The sequence below is a fragment of the Rhipicephalus sanguineus genome, chromosome 11, assembly GCF_013339695.2.
Source record: "Rhipicephalus sanguineus isolate Rsan-2018 chromosome 11, BIME_Rsan_1.4, whole genome shotgun sequence".
Taxonomy (NCBI): Eukaryota; Metazoa; Arthropoda; class Arachnida; order Ixodida; family Ixodidae; genus Rhipicephalus; species Rhipicephalus sanguineus.
Window position 1 is genome coordinate 2,629,187 of NC_051186.1, and position 25,504 is coordinate 2,654,690.

Here is a 25,504-nt window from a genome sequence, read left to right on the forward strand (position 1 = left end):
GTACACTCTACTGCGGGCGTGTAGACCGGTGTAAACTTCTAGCAGTTTCCATTGATACGAGTTAATTTAAAGGTATCGCAATGAAAGCGCCCACGCCGGTTGCATCTTCGACGGGCGGTACTGGCGACAGGGCCACTTATAAGGACAAGGACAAGCCGGCGCAAGTTCGCCAGAGCAACATCACCGCTGCCAAAGGTATTTTTGTGTGGGCACACGCACGTGCCTTAGGCCTACACGCTGACACATGCGAACTCGGCGGGCTGTCTCGAAGTTTGTAAAGCGAGCTGGTGATCGGGAAATCCTGGGCGAACATTCTTAGAGACGAAGTGAAAAAGTGCGGAAGGTTGTGGGAACTGTTGGGTGTCGGTTCGCGTTTGTCTTGGGCGTTTAGCGGGATGTAGGTGACCGGCAATCCAGCGTTAGCCATATAAGGCAAAAAACAAGCAGTTCCTCGGTACTCCACTGAATAGGATTTAGAACTGGGCTAGTTGGTAAGGATGCATAGCGAGTATAATCAAGACGGCGCATATAAGAGTATTCTAAGGTGTTCTTTCAATAAATTTTTCAGCTGAAAGTCTGCGCTCGTGCTGGGTCCACTCTTAGTCCTCGTTCATTTTGCGCTGTTTTGCTCATACTCGCTATGAATCCTTGGTATGCATGTATTTCCTTTTTCTTATCGCCATCTGTGAACTACGTGCTGTGTAAGTAACATTCTCGTACAGTTTGATGTAACCTCTTCATAAACTGTTTTCGGTTGGTGGGGGGCGAACTCATGTGAGTCGCCTTCAAATGCACCGGTATAGTTTTTTTTTTTTTTTTTCATTCACTTGCATGTTCGGGTTGGTGGTGAAACTAGCGGGTTATGAAATAAGTTTACGTTAGCAGGAGTGGCTAAGGAAATCCAGAAACTGAAATATTGCACTCTGTGGCTTTGAAGTAAATTAATCAAGGTTACATCGAATGAATGGCGAATACCGCAGAGTCGCGACTACCAATAACCACTGCACTGGAGGTGGTCCGCTGCATGTTTGTAAAGCCTCATGTATGCCTAGCGAAGCAGCTTGACGCGGAGGATGCCTTCGAAACAGATAATTCTTTTCTTTTTAAGTAATGTCCGGTTCTAGCAAACTACAGTCACGTGACAACCTTAAAGGTCGTGTTTATTTTATTCTTGTTCGGGGAGTTAAGTGGGAGTCGCACTGTAAGCTGCTGCGTTGAGTGTTTTGAGCAGATTTAACGAAGTGTGTGCCCCATAACTGATCAGCTGCAGGTAGCTCGCATAGCTCAGTTACAATAATCTGAGCATGCAGGGTTTAAATATGTAGACACAACGCACCACACATCAGAGAAAGAGACATTAGGAAGAGGAACACATCTGCCAAACTAAACAACTTACAGAGCCACTACTGGAAGGCAGAAATATTTCTCACAGTGGTTGAAGACATGAAATAAAAAAGACGGCAAGCACATCATCGATGAAGGTTGAGCCTCAACTCATCCTTCCTTGCGTTTCCTTAAAATTTATTTAGCTTTAGCAGTTTTCACACATTTCACCTATCTCAACTCTGCATCAAGTTTGTATTGTTTCCACAGTATGCTTAGTCTTGCTTAGCACAATTTAAGTTGCTTTCTACAAAATTTTCTGCTGTCTTTTTTTTTCAGTCATTCTTTGACAGCCATTTTGAGAGTAAAATCGTCTTCTTCCACGGATAATTGCCTGATAGAAATAAAAATGAAATGCCAACCAAAACGTCATAGAAAAAATAAGGCTTCGGATTACACACGGGGAAGCGATGTTCACTCTTGGTGTTAGTGTGGAAAGCCACAATAAGTTAATAGATGTAGGAACACATCACGTGAAGAATTTATTTAGATGATAGATGGATTGCTGTTTTTTAAATGAAACTTGTTGAGAAATGGTGGGGAAGTGCGAAATGTGGGCATCTGTCTGCTCTCAATGTGTGCAGCAAATAGAGTAGAGGATCACTCTTCATACGTAGCCATGTAGCATAGGGACATTTCATTTGGACTGAGTGACTTGGAACATCGTGTAGATATTGACTTCGGGGGCTCTGACACGCAAGCAGCGTTGCATGCAAGAATTGAACACCCACCACGCCCGGGTGGTGACACCTTGCCAAACTAACGCCTTAGGACAACATCTGAGTCTCTGCTACGGTGACTTTTGCTGCAAGTGTTCTGACGTGCGTGGTGGCACTTGCTTGTCAAAGCACCACTTTCTAGTACAATTAGTAACACAGTGGAGAGCTCTAATGTGCAGTGAAAAAATAACCTACAAGGAAGTGTTCAAGTAAAGCAGGTAATTTGCCATGCTAATCTTTGTAGCCCTTTTACTGTTTTCTTTTTTCCTTTAAGTAGTAGTTCTAAATCGTTTTGTTTGTTATAGTAGCCATAGTTTAGTGGCCAAGGCATTCTGTGAAGCACAGGGGCGTGGGTTCAGTTCTCGGCCATGACAACCACATTTTGACGAGGCCACCATGGTGAAAGTACCTTTGTATGTAGATTTAAGTGTGTTGAAGCCCATGTGCTAAAAATAATTCAGAGTCACCCCTACACCATGCCTCATGTTCGCGTCAAGGTTTTTCCTTTATTTTATTATATTGTGATACCAGTGATATGACTTGTGCTTTATTTGAAGGCAGTCTTTCTACAAAACCAATGCACACATCTAGGGCATGTGTCTAGCGGTCGTCAATGACAGTGGCTACACTGTCATGTAGATATTGGTATTCTTGGTGCCATATTACGCTTCTGAGATGTATCTCACGATCTGATCTGGATGATGGAATAGAACAATGGTGTTTTGACCAGCGATTTGCAAAAGTGCGTGTGTTGTGTGGTGGTTTGCCGTTGCTGCATTCTAGGTTTTTTTTTACTTTCTAAGCATGTTGCACATCTTGTTGAGAGTGTAATACTTTTGAGAATGTGGGACCCAATGCGCTTTGTTCTTGTCAAGTGATACCCTCTGCTAGTTTTGGTTGATCGTGGTCTTTCATTCTCCAGCCCATGCTGCAGGCCTGTGAGATGATGAGATTGCTGCATGGGATTTGAGTCATTGCCTAATGCGACCTTACACTTTCAGCTGTTGCCGATGCCATACGCACCAGTCTTGGACCGCGGGGCATGGACAAAATGGTGAGCACTTTTCTATTGACATATCTAGGGTGCATAGTTGTGCAAGTCACTAGTGTGCATTTTGAACGAGAAATCAAGGTGCCCTGTTTTTGTTGGACACGTCCTTATGCTTTCCTTGGCTTTATAAGCCAAGGAAAGCGTAAGAATTTTTTGGTAGTTTTTAACTGAAGTGTAATAATTATGAGATGTAAGGATAAATTAAACCATGTGTGCTGTGCAAGCAGCACCTGACTGGTAGCATCGAGTACAGTATTTGCACGATTCTAACGCGCACTTTTTCCACTAAATGTAGCCCTCTACTTTGTGTACGCGTTACAGTCGGGCTTAAAAGCAAAAACAGCATCATGTGTTTTTTTTTCTTAATTTTCCTAATGTAAAATTACAAATGTGTTACAATCGGGGGCGCGCTATAATCGTGCAAATACGCTACTGTCAAGAAAGCAGACGTATTTATCACATTTCACACACAGCCACTCTAAGACATAATGCAGTGTTGTTCTATCGGTGCACTGCGATGTGTTGCGAGAGCTGTGTAATGGGCCATTGTTGGGAATTCGACTTTCTGTAATGATGCACTAGTGAATTTGCATCTTGTTCCAGATTCAGGCAGCCAACGGGGACGTCACCATCACGAACGACGGTGCCACCATCCTGAAGCAGATGCAGGTGCTTCACCCAGCTGCCAAAATGGTATGACTGTGCTCTGCTTTGCTTTTTCTTTTCGTTCTTTGTGTATGCTGTGTCAGCGGCCTGCATTATTGGCGTGCTAGTTATGTGCGTGCAGTGGGGATTTTTATGCTGACCATCTTGGTGTAGGTGTAAAGTTGGTGTAAAGTGCATTATGGTGTCTGAGATGATCTGGAATTGAATCCAGCACAATTTGAAAGCCAAATGCTAGCATACTGCAGATATTTTGTTTTGTCAGATTTTCTAGGTCTGTGGGGTTTTCGTGCCAACCGTACAGTGCATTCCAATGTTACAGGGTTCCTGGTGTGATTATAATCACAAGGACCTCCTCTAGTGACATGCACAAAGCAGTTTCAATAGTTTCAGGGGTTCTTTAAAAATATTAAAGTATGGATGCTAATATATCTTCAAGGTGTCAACTTCACAAGGCATAACTTAAGTATTCCATGTTGGGCATTAGTTAAGTCTGTAATTGTGAAGAATCATTGCAAAGGTGTGTAACTCCAAACAGAGCTGTAATCGTTTACAATTTCAGTTTGGTGCTTCCTTTAGTAACCCTGGACTGTGCCACACTTGCGTGTTTCCTATGCAGTTTTTTCAGAAAAGTTTATGTTCACTGCTCCAGCACACAGTGCATTCAGCTTAAGAGAGGGATTTCAGTGAGCTCATCATCATTCATAGCATGAATGCAGCGCAGAAAACTGAACTGTGAAGAAAATGTGTGTGTAATTACTGGGGAAAAAATCGAAGTACGACAGCACCCACTACGCCATTATTCTTATTTCTGCGGATAAGCGAGGTACCCATTACGCATCTGTAAGGTATTATATGCGCTTTGTTGATGCTGCATGTGGCTGATAATGATGAATTATCTGACCACTTTGCAGTGGGTGGGGCGCATTAAACCTCACACTCGTGCAATTAGCATTGTGTGATGACTGGTTGTTATTTTACTCTTCTGCCATGCTTTATTACATAGGTTAAAGTGATTCCTTGCTGGACAATGACGCCTGTATAAGGTCTTTTTGCCAATGAGTTTCAAGCACCAGCATGGCTCTGTGGTAGAATACTCGACTGCCACACAGAGGGCCCGGATTCAGATTCCATTCGATGCTGGGTATCTTTTCTCATTTAATTTTTTATATCTATTGGCTATTTTTTCAAGTCTTATCGGTTACACCACCAACAGCGATGCCACTGAACGCAGGAACGGGTGCCTCAGAGCTGTGCTCTAAAATACAAATACAGGCACTGACATACATTGAATCTTATTGCTAAACGAATGCACATTTGGAAATGCAAAATATCTTAGGATTATAACAGGCATGAAGCCCTCATTCCAAATTTCCCGGCCATGTGTTTGCATGTTTGAAATCTTTGAGATTCAGCTTCTTTGCTGTCATCATGTTTGCAAATCACTTGCGAAAGTGCAGTATAATGCCTTTATCAGTTAGCCTCCGCATAGAGTGACCATGCTCTGTGTCCTGCCCGTGTTCTGTGCAGCTGGTGGAGCTCTCCAAAGCACAAGATGTGGAGGCTGGTGACGGCACCACCACAGTCGTGGTCATTGCGGGCAGTCTGCTAGATGCTGCAGCCAAGCTGCTTCTCAAGGGTCAGTTCAGCTTGGCGTACATCTCATTTCTGTGAGCCATGCCATGTTGAATCACCCACTGACTTTCGTTTGCCAACAATTGTGCACGGTTGATTATCAGTGCATAGCCTTAGTTAGGGCAAATATAGCATAGACTGCTGTAAGGGCTGCATCTCCTACATAATCTCCTGAAATTTGTGGAGAAAATAATCTGAACTGGTAAAAAAAAACAATAGTATTTCAATTTATGCATACCAAATAACACTTATTCCAACTGACAAATGCGGAGTAATTGCTAATACAGGACAGAGGTCTCTCAACACTATGGGTAGCATGCAGGAATACCGTATTTTCCGGTTTATAAGTCGCACCTCTGTATAACACGCACCCCCTAGTTTTTACGACTTTTGCAGGGGAAAATGGTAGTCAAATCCCGCTACAACTACAGTGGACTCTTATTAAACAGAACCTCAAGGAACCAGGAAAATGTATTCCATTTAAGGGGAGACACTGGTCTCGAAACGAAAAGTTTTATTATTGGAGATATTGTAATGAAATTGGGTGTGTATATGTATTTCTTCCTCCTGTTTTCAAAAATATAATTAGTTTTCATGTACTTCAATTAGTTATCAAATTGTGAGAGCATAAGTGAAATCTAATTAGGTAATTTCTTACGGGTCATTAAGACACTTTCCCTCAGTATTTTTAGGTTCTGTTTAAGATGCAGCTGTAGCCAAAGACCTGCCATGTGGAGCTATGCTATTTATATTGTCACTGAGATATATCATCATATAAGAACTTTCAATTGTATTGACATTGTGTAATCTTGAAATGCAATTAGCTCACATTATTGTTCACAAAATTTCATATGTTCATCTTAGCCACAAAAAAATAGCATAGCTCCACAGTCCTATTTCTTACGAATTCAACGGTATAAAATTTATCAAAATTACCTTACAAAAACATAATGAAAAGATCCGTAAGGCTGGTCAAGTTGGCAAAAAATGTGAAGCTGAGAAAATCGCGTTTGAAGATTGACACGCACTGTATAAATTTCTAAAAGGAACCTTTAACCATAAATTTTATTCACATGTTCCCCATCTGTTTCCCTTCAAAACAAAACAGAAAGTGTCTTGTTCCACCCAAGGAATCATATCTAAAAAAATTTTCCAATGTGCAAAGCATGATCAAAACCCCACCATGACAAGCGGCTGGGGGGTTCTGGAAAAGCCATGGGGTATGAGGCTCAAGCGACTGGCTGCTCATGTCTTTTCAGTCTTTAGGAAGAACCTTCTAGATGTTAGGCAGCATGTTACCCTGGGTAATAGGTTGCTATGCTTGAGAGAATACCTTCAAAGTAGTCCAGGACTGTAATCTTCAGTTGCACCCGTTTTGTGTCTCCTTGCAAGAGTCTTTTTTGTGTTGGTGCTCTTCAGATGAGTTGCATTTGCCTTGCGTAAACGCAGAGAGTCTTTTTCTAGGCTTCGTCGAACAAGGCAATCCCCAGCAATATAGCCCAAACTTGCAGCAATGGACTCGTTGGTTGCCCTTCTTCCTTGGTTGTAGATGGCAACAGCCTCAGCGGCAGCTCGCTTCACACTTTCCAGCGAAGCGTTCCCATTCTTTGAAGTTTGGGTCCAGATGACCGAATGAAGACTCTCACTCGCGTTCTGGGTCTTCCCTTCACAGCACCGTGCCAGCAGGCTCTCATCACTGAGCCTCGCAAAGACTGGCTCCAGAGCAGCCCCAACACAAGCCGGCAGGGCATTCTTGTGTGAAGGTGGACTCTCCCCATTGGCCAAGGCTCTCTTGTACTTGCACCAAGAGCTAGCACCCTCGGGGCACTTTGAGTGCTTTGGTGCATCATCTGTCGATGTCATGTGCAGCAGTGTAGCTTCGACTGCCCTCTTCATAGCTGGCACGTCATTGATATTGCTCCTCAGGGCATATCCGTAGTAATTCGCGATCTTCTTGATCTTCTCTTGTGTGAGCTTTCCTCTACCCCCAAGAGACTCACCCTGAGCCTTCTTTTTGTCCACAAGGTTCCGTAAAGCTGCACCCATTCGCTTGTGGACATGGTTGATGCAGTCCTTTTTGTCTATTTGGATAAAGCCGTACACCTCGGCTTCGGACAAGGCATGAAAAGTGCGGCTGTCTCCATCAGAGAGCACAGTCGTGTAGCGCAGACCATGCTTGGCCCAGGACCTCTGAAACATGGTCAGCGCAGCCTCTACTTCCATGCGGCCAGAGTTGCATTCGATGTTTCGTTGGCACTCGTGGGTTGCCAGCCAGTCGGTGTACCCTTCGTCTTGCGGCTGTGGTCCCAGGGCACAGCCGAGACAAAAGTTTGAGTAAACAACATGGTCAATTACAAGGCCAGTGTAGAGCTCAATGATGCAGCCCACACCTATGTGTGAGCTCCGACCTCGCGTCATCCATGAGCCGTCGAACACAACATCGATGTTCCCTATGGGGTTCAGGAAGTCTGTATACAGCTCTTTTATTACTGCCACACTAGCAGCTTCACTTTCAGTCGCTGTGTTTTCGCAGGTTTTCACTAAACTTTTTAGGTGTCCCTGAAACGTCTTGTGGTGCAAGCCTCGGTGCGAAAGGTTCATACACGCACAAAAGTCCGAAAGGGCAGTAACACCTTTGCCTATCATCTGTATCCCCTTCATGGCCCTCATGTTGACTTCGAAGGGAGTGATGGTGGCAGTTCCGCTCACTCTCGGAGAAGAAAATTGCTTCTTCTCGAAATCACAACTGCTGCAAGAAAAAATAAGCTTTACCGCAAGGCCGTACTCCTTGTCCGTTGCCTTCCTCACGCTGAGACTTTTTGCGTCGCATTTGTCGCACTTCGCTTGTGCAAAAAAGTTATTCAAAACTTTCATATCGACGAGCAAAAAATCGGTCCCGGCGTCACCGGTCTGGCACTCCGCGCTTACTCCAAGAAGGTCGAACTTGCGCTGGGTAGCCGACTTTCCAGACAGAACGGTCTTCGTTTGCGCCGATCTCTCAACTCGCTGCGCCTGCTCCGCCGTTGAGTAGTACGCGGCATCAACCCGAAGTGTTTCGCTAGTCGAACTTGGTCCCACGGTGTCGTCAGTTGAAGTTCCCGGCAGGTCCAAAGGGTCCGGCCGCGACTCCAACTCCGCTGCCGATGGTGCACTTGTAGCCGGCGCCTTCTTGTTCCAAGCCCGTTTTTTACGGCTTCCAAAAGCTCGTTGCGTCGATGGTTTCAGACGAGAGTCTCCAGGCATCTCGATCGCGTGGAAAAACTACCGGCACAAAGTAGAGACACGGTCCGTCGAGAAACACGCACGATCGCAAAAGCAGGCGCACACAAACGGACAGCCACGGCGGAGAACCAAACACAAAGAAAAAAAAAATGACGTGTCGGTCGCGCCAGCCAATGGGAGACTCGGAAAGGCGCGCTTGAAAAGCGCGCCGCGTGAGAGCCAATCAGTGGCCTGCAAACGACCTTCAGAAAACCCGCGACGGCGGCCGTTCTGCTTGAGCGACGCCATTTTGAGATGGCGCAAAATGTGCACAAAGAAAACAGCTTCAAATCTAGCCCAAGATGGCGGCGCTCGGCCCGCTGCAACGCTCATGGCGCGCGCGGGAAGTTCGAACAAATTTCGTCCTTTTGGGGACATTTTAGTGCTGCCGGGGTGCTTTGAAAGCCGATTTTATCGCGTTTCCCGACCGAATTTAGCGTTAGCAATTTGAGAGTAGGTGCTCAGAAGTACAAACGCCTCGAAAATAAGCTTTGCGAAAAATCGATTTTTTGACCATTTTTGACCGTTCCAAGACCCGCGTCTCCCCTTAAAGGGCCCGTGAACAGGCTGCGACTTTTTTTTTTACACCCGCCAAACAAGCTCGCTAATCTGTGCAGTAGACCGCGGCGATCACGTTTTCTGAATACTACAGCGCTGCGCGCCGCGCAGACCCTTCATTATCGAAAAACAATTCCCGCGCTTCTTTCCTACTACGCCTGACCAATCCTCCTCGTACGCGCAGTGACGTCAACTCGGCGATCGCCGAGTTGATGTAGCACTGAGCTCGTCGGTTGGTCTAAACCAGGCCTCAACAAACAATTGTCAAGTTAACGTCAGTTCCTGTTCTCACCCACCGCTACGAAACTGCGCCTTGTTTTTTTGGCCCTGTGGTGATGCAGTTTCGGCCACGCAGTTGTCGCGCGTATATTCCTCGCACCGCATAGCACCTGCACGCACTTCACCTTCGACATGAGGCGAAGCGTTGTTCAGTTGCCGGCTGCAAATCGAGCGGGGAGAGGGGAATCTCCGGTAGCTCGGACGGGTCGCGCTTGCTCGCGTGGCAAGCGGGGTTCTCCAGGCTTTTCTCTCGCGCCCCTTCGACGTCTCGGAAAGCAAGCACGCATTCCTGCTGCATTGTGAACTGTCACAAAGGTTTAAAAATAGTGAAGAGCCGAAAACTGCCCGTCAAGTTACGGAGCACGTGCGACAATATAAACAATAAACAACCAGGAGCCGCAGCAAGCGGAAGTGCATTGCGACTGATCGAGCTCGCCCATGACGTCAATTGTTGACGTCGTGTCACGTTGCCGAAGTGGGCGGAGTCACGACGACGGGCTACGCCTTTTCCTCCATGTGGCGGAGAAGGGTGGTGAGGCCGCGCGAAAATTTGAAACCAGCTGAAACGGATGTTCTAACCCCTGTAACTTCCTTATTATAGCACGTACTCGCAAAATTCTTGCGGCAGCATGTTCACATAGCAAAAGTGCGCATATTTCTTTTCATTACAATTTTTGGACATCTGGGTTGTTTACTGGCCCTTTAACAGGAGTTCCATTTACTGAGAGATGAAGTGGGGTGCAGAATTCAGGTACTAAACCAATCATATCGGTGTCAGTTGTTCCATTTAAGCAACAGTTTTGTTTAAGAGATTTCCATTTACTGAGAGTCTACTGTAAATTGACGGGACATGCGAAAAAGTTCATTGTCGCGAAATTTCATGTGTACACCTCAAAAGTTGGGAAGATCTGACAATTCTGACTCGTCCTTTGGTCCCAGCTAACACATGCATGAGCTTTTGCATTGAGCTCTCGCTAACTCGAATGTACTTGGCCGCACACAGGGTGAGCGTATTTTCTCGCATTTAAAATAGGCTGAGTACAGTAGACTCAGTGGGTTGCCCCTTTCTGCAGGCATCCACCCCACCACCATCTCTGAGTCGTTCCAGTCAGCAGCGGCCATGGCTGTAGAGGTGCTGACAGACATGTCGCACCCTTTGGACCTGGCTGACCGGGAGTCGCTGCTGAAGAGTGCCACCACAGCTCTCAACTCCAAGGTTGTGTCGCAGCATGCCTCCCAGCTGGCACCCATAGCTGTGGACGCGGTACTCAGGGTGGTGGACCCGGCAAAGGACACCAACGTGGACCTGCGCGACATCAAGGTCATCCGCATGCTCGGGTCAGTCTGCTGTTTTTCTTTTTAAGGGGAGATTTTTTAATTTCTTTTATTAGCTGGGTGAACAGAATGAAATTTAACAAACCTATCCAACTTTTTCTGCAGATTCCAAATCTCTAATTAAATTTTTGGTAGCTGCATTAGTTCAAAAGATGTGCAATCTCTAAAACCATATTTCTTACGGGAATTTTCGGCAACTTTGCTTTGTCAAACACAGTGGGTGGCAAGACTGCCAGAGAGCTGGTTTAGCCGGTGATGTTAATCCGATTGTCTTCAACAAACTTTGAATGCAAAATAAATAGATGTAAATGTGAGTGAAATTCTCTTGCTGCATACTATTTCTGATCATTGAGAATTATAATTTGGTAAACAACATTATAAGAAAATAAATAGCATCACCGGCTAGACCAGCTTCCTGGCAGTCTTGCCACATACTTTATTTTTGTGTTTGACAAAGCAAAGTTATCAAAAATCCCCGTAAGAAATATGGTTTTTAGAGATTGCACATCTTTTGAACTAATGCAGCTAATAAAAATCTACTTAGAGATTTTGAATCTGCAGAAAACGCTGAATAAGTGTATTAAATTTCATGCCATTCACCCAACTTTTAAACAACCATTTTTTAAGACCCACGTCTCCCCTTAAAGCGGAACTGTTTAGGCTTGAGGTCGAGCCAGCCGTCGTATTGGAAAACTCGGGGTGTATGTGCCACCGAATGTGGGTGTGTTCCAAGCAGCTCCTAGCATAGCATAGTGTAGCAAGGTGGTGGGAAAGGGAAGTGAGGATGAGGAGGAGGCAAAGGAGGAAAAAAAAATGGTCATGGACTTCTTCAGCAGTCTTGGGGCTCTTGTTCGCGGCAGTGTGCATGGAAATGACTATTCACAAACACGAGAAATGTAAAGATCAGACCATGGGAGGCACGGCATGGATGCACGACGAATAATAAGCACATGCGTATGCAACAGCTCTGTGCAGCAGACACTGCTCTTGAAGGCCTTACTTTTGCTAACATCATAGGAAGCATTGTAATATTGAAAATGCAGATCTTGAAGGCCATGCTTCCGTTCGTGGGAACCTGAATATAGTCATGTGTCTTGTGTCAAGTTTGGAGTGCGATCATTATTCTACAAAGACAAAAAAATCTAATTTTGACTAAGAATATAAGGTGCAGGCGCTTAGCCAAGGTAGGGCTGCTCAGTAGTTAGCAGGCCACTGTCCCCAGATGAGTGCTTTATCGGGGTGCAGAATGTGGAGAGGGCTTTCCGGAATGACACGAAAATTTGGAATTGGAGTTAAATCGGTGGGGGCGCTTATTGGGTGAAGTCACTTGCTTGGAATATTACGGAAGGTAGCATCATTTGCATTTCTTTCAGTATAATCTGCGAATATGTGCTCAGTCTTGAGGTAAGCGTTACCTTTCAGTATGCATCAAGTATTCATTGATACTGCTGAACCCTTTTATAAGAGGCACACTCAGGGGAGCAGTTCCTGTCCCTTATGCGAGATGTCTCTCATAAATAGGCTACCAGGTTCTCATTTTCTTATTAAACCCTGTTTCGATATAAGCACACTTGTACACTCAGACCTCGATGTAACGAACACGGATATAACGAATTATCGGTTATAATGAAGTAAATGAAGAATAGTCATTTCATAGCTACAGTGTTACAAATAAACGTTTATAATGAATTTTCGGATATAACGAAGTTATTTTCGCGGCAGCTGTGACTGTTATAATGAGGTTTGAGTGTATCACTTATACCCAATTGTCTCTTACATCAGTGCCTTATAACAGGCCTCAACCGTATTACACTCAAACCTCATTAAAACAAAGTCGCATCTGCCACGAAAATAACTTCGTTATATCCGAAAATTCGTTATAAACATTTATTTGTAACACTGTAGCTATGACAAGACTATTCTTCATTTACTTCGTTACAACCGATAATTCGTTATGTCCGTGTTCGTTATAACGAGGTTTGAGTGTGTATATTGCTGCAGAAGAATTAATGTTTAGGCAGGTTGGAATTGGTTATGCATCTTGGAAACGGGCAGCGCAAGAACCAAGGATATAAGGAAAGGTGTGTCGTACTTTTCCTTTTGTCTCTGTTTTTTGCGCTGCCCGTTTCAAAGGTATATATTGCTGTTTCCTTTCGGCTCTCTGTCACACACATGATGAAATTGCCCAATACGCCTTAGGACACTTCTGAGTCTCCACAGTGATCTTTCTTTGCAAACATTCTGATGTGTGGACAGATGGCTTTGGGGTTGGGGCAGTTAGTGTTCGCTAGGTTGGGAGAAAATTCTTGGCTGTAGAGATATTTTACCATCTACACTCAAACCTCTATATAGCGAACATGGATATAACGAATTATCGGTTATAACGAAGTAAATGAATAATAGTCTTGTCATAGATACAGTGTTACAAATAAATGTTTATAACGAATTTTCGGATATAACGAAGTTATTTTCGTGGCAGATGTGACTGTTATAATGAGGTTTGGGTGTACACAAAATGAGTATTTTTGTTGTGCAAGCATCATTCAAATGGTTTTCATTTATTTCATAATAACCTGCTGATATATGCTCAGTTTTGTAATAAGAATTCTTCGTCCGGTATGCATGATTACTATTTGTGATAATATTGCTGTTTCGTTTTGGCTCTCTTCCACACACATGATGACATTGCCCAATACGCCTTAGGACACTTCTGAGTCTCCACGGTGAACTTTCTTTGCAAACATTCTGATGTGTGGACAGATGGCTTCGGGTTGAGGCAGTTAGCTTTCGCCAGGTTAGGAGAGAAAATTCTTTGTGTAGAAATATTTGGCATCTACACAAATATGTATATTTTTGCTGTGCAAGGATAGCTGAAATGGTTGTGATTTATTTCATAATAATCTGCTGATATGTGATCAGTTTCGTAATAATTCCTCATTCAGTATGCGTGAATGGTCTTTATGATAATATTGCTGTTTCATTTCGGCTCTCTGTCACACACATGATGAAATTGCCCAATACGCCTTAGGACACTTCTGAGTCTCCACGGTGATCTTTCTTTGCAAACATTCTGATGTGTGGACAGATGGCTTCGGGTTGAGGCAGTTAGCTTTCGCCAGGTTAGGAGAGAAAATTCTTTTGTGTAGAAATATTTTGGCATCTACACAAAATATGTATATTTTTGCTGTGCAAGGATAGCTGAAATGGTTGTGATTTATTTCATAATAATCTGCTGATATGTGATCAGTTTCGTAATAATTCCTCATTCAGTATGCGTGAATGGTCTTTATGATAATATTGCTGTTTCATTTCGGCTTTCTGCCACACGCATGATGAAATTGCCCAATACGCCTTAGGACACTTCTGAGTCTCCACGGTGATCTTTCTTTGCAAACATTCTGATGTGTGGACAGATGGCTTCGGGTTGAGGCAGTTAGCTTTCGCCAGGTTAGGAGAGAAAATTCTTTTGTGTAGAAATATTTTGGCATCTACACAAAATATGCATATTTTTGCTGTGCAAGGATAGCTGAAATGGTTGTGATTTATTTCATAATAATCTGCTTATATGTGATCAGTTTCGTAATAATTCCTCATTCGGTATGCATGAATGGTCTTTATGATAATATTGCTGTTTCCTTTCGGCTCTCTGTCACACACATGATGAAATTGCCCAATACGCCTTAGGACACTTCTGAGTCTCCACGGTGATCTTACTTTGCAAACATTCTGATGTGTGGACAGATGGCTTCGGGTTGAGGCAGTTAGCTTTCGCCAGGTTAGGGGAGAAAATCCTTGCGTTTAGAGATATTTTGGCATCTACACCAAATGTATATTTTTGCTGTGCAAGGATAGCTGAAATGGTTGTGATTTATTTCATAATAATCTGCTGATATGTGACTCAGTTTCGTAATAATTCCTCATTCAGTATGCGTGAATGGTCTTTATGATAATATTGCTGTTTTCATTTTCGGCTTTCTGCCACACGCATGATGAAATTGCCCAATACGCCTTAGGACACTTCTGAGTCTCCACGGTGATCTTCTTTGCAAACATTCTGATGTGTGGACAGATGGCTTCGGGTGAGGCAGTTAGCTTTCGCCAGGTTAGGGAGAGAAAATTCTTTGTGTAGAAATATTTTGGCATCTACACAAAATATGTATATTTTTGATGTGCAAGGATAGCTGAAATGGTTGTCATTTATTTCATAATAATCTTGCCTTATATGTGATCAGTTTCGTAATAATTCCTCATTCGGTATGCATGAATGGTCTTTATGATAATATTGCTGTTTCGTTTCGGCTCTCTGCCACACACATGATGAAATTGCCCAATACGCCTTAGGACACTTCTGAGTCTCCACGGTGATCTTTCTTTGCAAACATTCTGATGTGTGGACAGATGGCTTCGGGTTGAGGCAGTTAGCTTTCGCCAGGTTAGGGGAGAAAATTGTTGGGTGTAGAGATATTTTGGCATCTACACAAAATACGTATATTTTTGATGTGCAAGGATAGCTGAAATGGTTGTCATTTATTTCATAATAATTGCTGATATGTGCTCAGTTTCGTAATAATTCCTCATTCGGTATGCATGAATGGTCTTTATGATAATATTGCTGTTTCGTTTCGGCTCTCTGCCACACACATGATGAAATTGCCCAATACGCCTTAGGACACTTCTGAGTCTCCACGGTGATCTTTCTTTGCAAACATTCTGATGTGTGGACAGATGGCTTCGGGTTGAGGCAGTTAGCTTTCGCCAGGTTAGGGGAGAAAATCCTTGGGTTTAGAGATATTTGGCATCTACACCAAATGTATATTTTTGCTGTGCAAGGATAGCTGAAATGGTTGTGATTTATTTCATAATAATCTGCTGATATGTGATCAGTTTCGTAATAATTCCTCATTCAGTATGCGTGAATGGTCTTTATGATAATATTGCTGTTTCATTTCGGCTTTCTGCCACACGCATGATGAAATTGCCCAATACGCCTTAGGACACTTCTGAGTCTCCACGGTGATCTTTCTTTGCAAACATTCTGATGTGTGGACAGATGGCTTCGGGTTGAAGCAGTTAGCTTTCGCCAGGTTAGGGGAGAAAATCCTTGCGTTTAGAGATATTTTGGCATCTACACCAAATGTATATTTTTGCTGTGCAAGGATAGCTGAAATGGTTGTGATTTATTTCATAATAATCTGCTGATATGTGATCAGTTTCGTAATAATTCCTCATTCAGTATGCGTGAATGGTCTTATGATAATATTGCTGTTTCATTTCAGCTTTCTGCCACACGCATGATGAAATTGCCCAATACGCCTTAGGACACTTCTGAGTCTCCACGGTGATCTTTCTTTGCAAACATTCTGATGTGTGGACAGATGCTTCGGGTTGAGGCAGTTAGCTTTCGCCAGGTTAGGAGAGAAAATTCTTTGTGTAGAAATATTTTGGCATCTACACAAAATATGTATATTTTTGCTGTGCAAGGATAGCTGAAATGGTTGTGATTTATTTCATAATAATCTGTTGATATGTGATCAGTTTCGTAATAATTCCTCATTCAGTATGCGTGAATGGTCTTTATGATAATATTGCTGTTTCATTTCGGCTTTCTGCCACACGCATGATGAAATTGCCCAATACGCCTTAGGACACTTCTGAGTCTCCACGGTGATCTTACTTTGCAAACATTCTGATGTGTGGACAGATGGCTTCGGGTTGAAGCAGTTAGCTTTCGCCAGGTTAGGGGAGAAAATCCTTGCGTTTAGAGATATTTTGGCATCTACACCAAATGTATATTTTTGCTGTGCAAGGATAGCTGAAATGGTTGTGATTTATTTCATAATAATCTGCTTATATGTGATCAGTTCGTAATAATTCCTCATTCAGTATGCGTGAATGGTCTTTATGATAATATTGCTGTTTCGTTTCGGCTTTCTGCCACAGACATGATGAAATTGCCCAATACGCCTTAGGACACTTCTGAGTCTCCACGGTGATCTTACTTTGCAAACATTCTGATGTGTGGACAGATGGCTTCGGTTGAAGCAGTTAGCTTTCGCCAGGTTAGGGGAGAAAATCCTTGCGTTTTAGAGATATTTGGCATCTACACCAAATGTATATTTTTGCTGTGCAAGGATAGCTGAATGGTTGTGATTTATTTCATAATATACTGCTTATATGTGATCAGTTTCGTAATAATTCCTCATTCAGTATGCGTGAATGGTCTTTATGATATATTGCTGTTCGTTTCGGCTTTCTGCCACACACATGATGAAATTGCCCAATACGCCTTAGGACACTTCTGAGTCTCCACGTTGATCTTACTTTGCAAACATTCTGATGTGTGGACAGATGGCTTCGGGTTGAAGCAGTTAGCTTTCGCCAGGTTAGGAGAGAAAAATTCTTGGTGTAGAGATATTTTGGCATCTACACAAAAAATGTATATTTTTGCTGTGCAAGGATAGCTGAAATGGTTGTGATTTATTTCATAATAATCTGCTGATATGTGATCAGTTTCGTAATAATTCCTCATTCAGTATGCGTGAATGGTCTTTATGATAATATTGCTGTTTCGTTTCGGCTTTCTGCCACACACATGATGAAATTACCCAATACGCCTTAGGACACTTCTGAGTCTCCACGTTGATCTTACTTTGCAAACATTCTGATGTGTGGACAGATGGCTTCGTGTTGAAGCAGTTAGCTTTCGCCAGGTTAGGAAAGAAAATTCTTTTGTGTAGAAATATTTTGGCATCTACACAAAAAATGTATATTTTTGCTGTGCAAGGATAGCTGAAATGGTTGTGATTTATTTCATAATAATCTGCTGATATGTGATCAGTTTCGTAATAATTCCTCATTCAGTATGCGTGAATGGTCTTTATGATAATATTGCTGTTTCGTTTCGGCTTTCTGCCACACACATGATGAAATTGCCCAATACGCCTTAGGACACTTCTGAGTCTCCACGTTGATCTTACTTTGCAAACATTCTGATGTGTGGACAGATGGCTTCGGGTTGAAGCAGTTAGCTTTCGCCAGGTTAGGGGAGAAAATCCTTGCGTTTAGAGATATTTTTGGCATCTACACCAAATGTATATTTTTGCTGTGCAAGGATAGCTGAAATGGTTGTGATTTATTTCATAATAATCTGCTGATATGTGATCAGTTTCGTAATAATTCCTCATTCGGTATGCATGAATGGTCTTTATGATAATATTGCTGTTTCGTTTCGGCTTTCTGCCACACACATGATGAAATTGCCCAATACGCCTTAGGACACTCTGAGTCTCCACGGTGATCTTACTTTGCAAACATTCTGATGTGTGGACAGATGGCTTCGGGTTGAAGCAGTTAGCTTTCGCCAGGTTAGGAGAGAAAATTCTTTTGTGTAGAGATATTTTGGCATCTACACCAAATGTATATTTTTGCTGTGCAAGGATAGCTGAAATGGTTTGTGATTTATTCATAATAATCTGCTGATATGTGATCAGTTTCGTAATAATTCCTCATTCAGTATGCGTGAATGGTCTTTATGATAATATTGCTGTTTCGTTTCGGCTTTCTGCCACACACATGATGAAATTGCCCAATACGCCTTAGGACACTTCTGAGTCTCCACGTTGATCTTACTTTGCAAACATTCTGATGTGTGGACAGATGGCTTCGGGTTGACGCAGTTAGCTTTCGCCAGGTTAGGGGAGAAAATCCTTGCGTTTAGAGATATTTTGGCATCTACACCAAATGTATATTTTTGCTGTGCAAGGATAGCTGAAATGGTTGTGATTTATTTCATAATAATCTGCTGATATGTGATCAGTTTCGTAATAATTCCTCATTCGGTATGCATGAATGGTCTTTATGATAATATTGCTGTTTCGTTTCGGCTTTCTGCCACACACATGATGAAATTGCCCAATACGCCTTAGGACACTTCTGAGTCTCCACGTTGATCTTACTTTGCAAACATTCTGATGTGTGGACAGATGGCTCGGGTTGAAGCAGTTAGCTTTCGCCAGGTTAGGAAAGAAAATTCTTTTGTGTAGAAATATTTTGGCATCTACACAAAAAATGTATATTTTTGCTGTGCAAGGATAGCTGAAATGGTTGTGATTTATTTCATAATAATCTGCTGATATGTGATCAGTTTCGTAATAATTCCTCATTCAGTATGCGTGAATGGTCTTTATGATAATATTGCTGTTTCGTTTCGGCTTTCTGCCACACACATGATGAAATTGCCCAATACGCCTTAGGACACTTCTGAGTCTCCACGTTGATCTTACTTTGCAAACATTCTGATGTGTGGACAGATGGCTTCGGGTTGACGCAGTTAGCTTTCGCCAGGTTAGGGGAGAAAATCCTTGCGTTTAGAGATATTTTGGCATCTACACCAAATGTATATTTTTGCTGTGCAAGGATAGCTGAAATGGTTGTGATTTATTTCATAATAATCTGCTGATATGTGATCAGTTTCGTAATAATTCCTCATTCGGTATGCATGAATGGTCTTATGATAATATTGCTGTTTCGTTTCGGCTTTCTGCCACACACATGATGAAATTGCCCAATACGCCTTAGGACACTTCTGAGTCTCCACGTTGATCTTACTTTGCAAACATTCTGATGTGTGGACAGATGGCTTCGGGTTGAAGCAGTTAGCTTTCGCCAGGTTAGGGAAGAAAATTCTTTGGTGTAGAATATTTTGGCATCTACACAAAAAATGTATATTTTTGCTGTGCAAGGATAGCTGAAATGGTTGTGATTTATTTCATAATAATCTGCTGATATGTGATCAGTTTCGTAATAATTCCTCATTCAGTATGCGTGAATGGTCTTTATGATAATATTGCTGTTTCGTTTCGGCTTTCTGCCACACACATGATGAAATTGCCCAATACGCCTTAGGACACTTCTGTCTCCACGTTGATCTTACTTTGCAACTCTGATGTGTGGACATGGCTTCGGTTGAAGCAGAGCTTTCGCCAGGTTAGGAAAGAAAACTTTTGTGTAGAAATATTTGCATCTAACAAAAAATGTATATTTTTCTGCAAGGATGAAATGTGGATTTATTTCATAATAATCTGCTGATATGTGATGTTTCGTAATAATTCCTCATTCTATGCGTGAATGGTCTTTTGATAAATTGCTGTTTCGTTTCGGCTTTCTGCCACACACAGTTGAAAGCTTTCGCTTAGGACACTTCTGGTTAGGATCTTACTTTGCAAACATTCTGATGTGTGGAAATGGCTTCGGGTTGACGCAGTTAGTTTCGCCAGGTTAGGGAGAAATCCTTGCGTTTAGAGATATTTTGGCATCTACACCAAATGTATATTTTTGCTGTGCAAGGATAGCTGAAATGGTTGTGATTTATTTCATAATAATCTGCTGATATGTGATCAGTTTCGTAATAATTCCTCATTCGGTATGCATGAATGGTCTTTATGATAATATTGCTGTTTCGTTTCGGCTTTCTGCCACAGACATGATGAAATTGCCCAATACGCCTTAGGACACTTCTGAGTCTCCACGGTGATCTTACTTTGCAAACATTCTGATGTGTGGACAGATGGCTTCGGGTTGACGCAGTTAGCTTTCGCCAGGTTAGGAGAGAAAATTCTTTTGTGTAGAAATATTTTGGCATCTACACAAAAAATGTATATTTTTGCTGTGCAAGGATAGCTGAAATGGTTGTGATTTATTTCATAATAATCTGCTGATATGTGATCAGTTTCGTAATAATTCCTCATTCAGTATGCGTGAATGGTCTTTATGATAATATTGCTGTTTCGTTTCGGCTTTCTGCCACACACATGATGAAATTGCCCAATACGCCTAGGACACTTCTGAGTCTCCACGTTGATCTTACTTTGCAAACATTCTGATGTGTGGACAGATGGCTTCGGTTGAAGCAGTTAGCTTTCGCCAGGTTAGGAAAGAAATTCTTTTGTGTAGAAATATTTTGGCATCTACACAAAATATGTATTTTTGCTGTGCAAGGATAGCTGAAATGGTTGTGATTATTTCATAATAATCTGCTTATATGTGATCCAGTTTCGTAATAATTCTCATTCGGTATGCATGAATGGTCTTTATGATAATATTGCTGTTTCCTTTCGGCTCTCTGTCACACACATGATGAAATTGCCCATACGCCTTAGGACACTTCTGAGTTCTCCACGTGATCTTTCTTTGCAAACATTCTGATGTGTGGACAGATGGCTTTGGGGTGGGGGCAGTTAGTGTCGCTAGGTTGGGAGAAATTCTTGGCTGTAGAGATATTTTACCATCTACACTCAAACCTCTATATAGCGAACATGGATATACCGAATTATTGGAATAATAGTCTTGTCATATGATACAAGTGTTACAAATAAACGTTATAACGAATTTCGGTATAAACGATTATTTTCGTAGCAGGTGTGACTTGTTATAATGAGGTTTGGGTGACCACAAATGGAGTATTTTTGTGTGCAGGCATCATCCAAATGGTTTCATTTATTTCATAATAATCTGCTGATATATGCTAGTTTGTAATAAGAATTCTTCGTCCGGTATGCTGATTACTATTTGTGATAATATTGCTGTTCGTTTTGGCTCTCTTCCACACACGTGATGAAATTGCCCAATACGCCTTAGGACACTTCTGAGTCTCCACGGTGATCTTTCTTTGCAAACATTCTGATGTGTGGACAGATGGCTTCGGGTTGAGGCAGTTAGCTTTCGCCAGGTTAGGAGAGAAAATTCTTTTGTGTAGAAATATTTTGGCATCTACACAAAATATGTATATTTTTGCTGTGCAAGGATAGCTGAAATGGTTGTGATTTATTTCATAATAATCTGCTGATATGTGATCAGTTTCGTAATAATTCCTCATTCAGTATGCGTGAATGGTCTTTATGATAATATTGCTGTTTCATTTCGGCTTTCTGCCACACGCATGATGAAATTGCCCAATACGCCTTAGGACACTTCTGAGTCTCCACGGTGATCTTTCTTTGCAAACATTCTGATGTGTGGACAGATGGCTTTGGGTTGAGGCAGATAGCTTTCGCCAGGTTAGGGGAGAAAATCCTTAGGTTTAGAGATATTTTGGCATCTACACAAAATATGCATATTTTTGCTGTGCAAGGATAGCTGAAATGGTTGTGAATTTATCTTCATAATAATCTGCTTATATGTGATCAGTTTCGTAATAATTCCTCATTCGGTATGCATGAATGGTCTTATGATAATATTGCTGTTTCATTTCGGCCTTCTGCCACACGCATGATGAAATTGCCCAATACGCCTTAGGACACTTCTGAGTCTCCACGGTGATCTTCCTTTGCAAACATTCTGATATGTGGACAGATGGCTTTGGGTGAGGCAGATAGCTTTCGCCAGGTTAGGGGAGAAAATCCTTAGGTTTAGAGATATTTTGGCATCTACACAAATATGCATATTTTTGCTGTGCAAGGATAGCTGAAATGGTTGTGATTTATTTCATAATAATCTGCTATATGTGATCAGTTTCGTAATAATTCCTCATTCGGTATGCATGAATGGTCTTTATGATAATATTGCTGTTCATTTCGGCTCTCTGCCACACGCATGATGAAATTGCCCAATACGCCTTAGGACACTTCTGAGTCTCCACGGTGATCTTACTTTGCAAACATTCTGATGTGTGGACATGGCTTCGGGTTGAAGCAGTTAGCTTTCGCCAGGTTAGGGAGAAAAATCCTTGCGTTTAGAGATATTTTGGCATCTACACAAATGTATATTTTTTTGCAAGGATGCTGAAATGTGTCATTTATTTCATAATAATTGCTGGTAGGATAGTTTCATAATAATTCCTCTGATGCGTGAATGGTCTTCATGTGATTGCTGTTTCGTTTGGCTCTTGCCACACACATATGAAATTGCCCAATACGCCTTAGGACACTTCTGAGTCTACGGTGATCTTTTTTTGCAAACTTATGGGACAGATGGCTTCGGGTGAGGCAGAGCTTTCAGTTAGGGGAGAAAATCTTGGTAATATTCCTACACAAATATGTATGTTTTTGATGTGCAAGGATCTGAAATGGTTGTCATTTATTTCATAATATGCTGAATGTGCTGTTTCGTAATAATTCCTATTCAGTATGCGTGAATGGTCTTTCATGATTAATATTGCTGTTTCGTTTCGGCTTTCTGCCACAGCACATGATGAAATGCCCAATACGCCTTAGGACACTTCTGAGTCTCCACGGTGATCTTACTTTGCAAACATTCTGATGTGTGGACAGATGGCTTCGGGTTGAAGGCAGTTAGCTTTCGCCAGGTTAGGAAAGAAAATTCCTTTGGTGTAGAATATTTTGGCATCTACACAAAATATGTATATTTTTGCTGTGCAAGGATAGCTGAAATGGTTGTGATTTATTCATAATAATCTGCTGATATGTGATCAGTTCGTAATAATTCCTCATTCAGTATGCGTGAATGGTCTTTATGATAATATTGCTGTTTCGTTTCGGCTTCTCGCCACAGACATGATGAAATTGCCCAATACGCCTTAGGACACTTCTGAGTCTCCACGGTGATCTTTCTTTGCAAACATTCTGATGTGTGGACAGATGGCTTCGGGTTGAGGCAGTTAGCTTTCGCCAGGTTAGGGGAGAAAATCCTTGGGTTTAGAGATATTTTGGCATCTACACAAAATATGTATATTTTTGCTGTGCAAGGATAGCTGAAATGGTTGTCATTTATCTCATAATAATCTGCTGATATGTGATCAGTTTCGTAATAATTCCTCATTCGGTATGCATGAATGGTCTTTATGATAATATTGCTTGTTTCGTTTCGGCTCTCTGCCACACACATGATGAAATTGCCCAATACGCCTTAGGACACTTCTGAGTCTCCACGGTGATCTTTCTTTGCAAACATTCTGATGTGTGGACAGATGGCTTCGGGTTGAGGCAGTTAGCTTTCGCCAGGTTAGGGGAGAAAATCCTTGGGTTTAGAATATTTTGGCATCTACACAAAATATGCATATTTTTGCTGTGCAAGGATAGCTGAAATGGTTGTCATTTATTTCATAATAATCTGCTGATATGTGCTCAGTTTCGTAATAATTCCTCATTCGGTATGCATGAATGGTCTTTATGATAATATTGCTGTTTCGTTTCGGCTCTCTGCCACACACACTGATGAAATTGCCCAGTACGCCTTAGGACACTTCTGAGTCTCCACGGTGATCTTTCTTTGCATTCTGATGTGTGGACAGATGGATTAAGGGACCCCTGACACCAAAATTGAAACCTTGAGATGTTTTTGTTGTTTGACTTTCCTGTATACGGGGACACATCTGACTGATTATTAGTGACAAATGTTGCCTTTAAGATATCTTAATTTGTTTTTAAAAGTAAGCATGAGTGCTCATTTGAGTTGGCTGCACCTCTTTGCGACATGCTGGTATGACGTAGATAGAGGCCCCGTGTGACGTTACACGAGTAAAGCAAGTATTGTGGACGTGCACAATACGACGACTGGCACCCGGCGAGGCCTACTGTTCCGCACCCCTCTCGCTTTGTTATCGGGCTGCTCTCGAGGTAACAGGTTTAACGACGCTTAACAGGTTTAACCCATACCGAGGCACCCACGTACTTTCAATCTCTACCATGCGCAGGGCCCCGATTTGAAAACGTCACCACAGCTTGAGTGCAGGTGGTCTCTGACGCTCCCCCGCATGGGGCGCTAGTTTCTTGTGGTTTTTAGGCAATGGTCACAATTAACTATGCTAGAATTAGTTATACGATACGATTTAACTTAGGGATTATCCAGACACAAAGCTACAAATTGCAGTAAAAAAGTCACCAACAAAAATTTTGCTGTCAGGGGCCCTTTAAGTGCGTGCATTTATTGTGGCATGAGCAGGCTATTTTGCCTTTAGTGTGAGCATCGGTGCTATGTTTGTCCCTGCATTAAAACATGTAAACTGTGGTTGCTCTTTTATTTTGCCTTTTGCAGTGGCACAGTGGAGGACACAGAACTGGTGGACGGTCTGGTCTTCACTCAGAAGGTGGCTGGCAGCGGGGGCCCTCATCGTGTGGAGAAGGCCAAGATTGGCCTGATCCAGTTCTGTATTTCCCCACCAAAGACCGACGTAAGTGCATTGCCTAGCACTTTCGTGTAAAGTGCCTAAATAGTGGAAATGTTGCCACGAGCGCGGAAGGTTTTGCCAACCCGTTGGGCCGTGTCTTACAAATACAGTCGAGCCCACTTATAACGATCCCACATATAACGATCTATCAGTTATAACGACCATATTTCGGTACACTTAAGATTTTCCAACGCTAACCATTGAAGCTGCGTCCACATATAGCGAACATTTTTCAAAGTCTCCTACTTTTACAACGGACACTTCAGACACCAGTCGCGGTAAAAATATGGCGCATACGAAGCGAAAAAAGTTAAAACAGGCCTTCTAAAGTGTGACGAGGGGCGCGTGCTCACGCATGCTCCGCTATAGTTTACTCGCGACTAAGATATCCCTGATCAGCGAGCGCCGCACGCAGATTTCGGACGCTGCGAGCGAGGTCGCTCACTTTCCAGCCGTTTTTTCAGTGGCAGAATGGCAGTGAGGGAAAAAAAGATAGGA

At 42.4% G+C, this 25,504-nt stretch overlaps 1 protein-coding gene across 1 annotated transcript; it reads left to right on the forward strand.

Moving 5' to 3' along the window:
• The first annotated feature begins 10 nt into the window (after window positions 1-10).
• On the forward strand, window positions 11-25,077 carry LOC119374011 (T-complex protein 1 subunit delta). Its single transcript, XM_037644070.2, has 6 exons — window positions 11-195; window positions 3,104-3,156; window positions 3,757-3,846; window positions 5,347-5,455; window positions 10,623-10,887; window positions 24,874-25,077. The coding sequence occupies exons 1-6, from the start codon at window positions 81-83 to the stop codon at window positions 25,037-25,039; spliced, it is 798 nt and encodes a 265-aa protein (XP_037499998.1). The 5' UTR covers window positions 11-80; the 3' UTR covers window positions 25,040-25,077.
• Window positions 25,078-25,504: the final 427 nt, after the last annotated feature.

Excerpts from the sequence above, each read along its gene's own strand:
- LOC119374011 (XM_037644070.2), top strand. The coding sequence starts at position 81 with ATGAAAGCGCCCACGCCGGTTGCATCTTCGACGGGCGGTACTGGCGAC. Across the intron at positions 196-3,103 it reads CAACATCACCGCTGCCAAAG|CTGTTGCCGATGCCATACGC; the intron begins GTATTTTTGTGT and ends TTACACTTTCAG. Across the intron at positions 3,157-3,756 it reads CGCGGGGCATGGACAAAATG|ATTCAGGCAGCCAACGGGGA; the intron begins GTGAGCACTTTT and ends ATCTTGTTCCAG.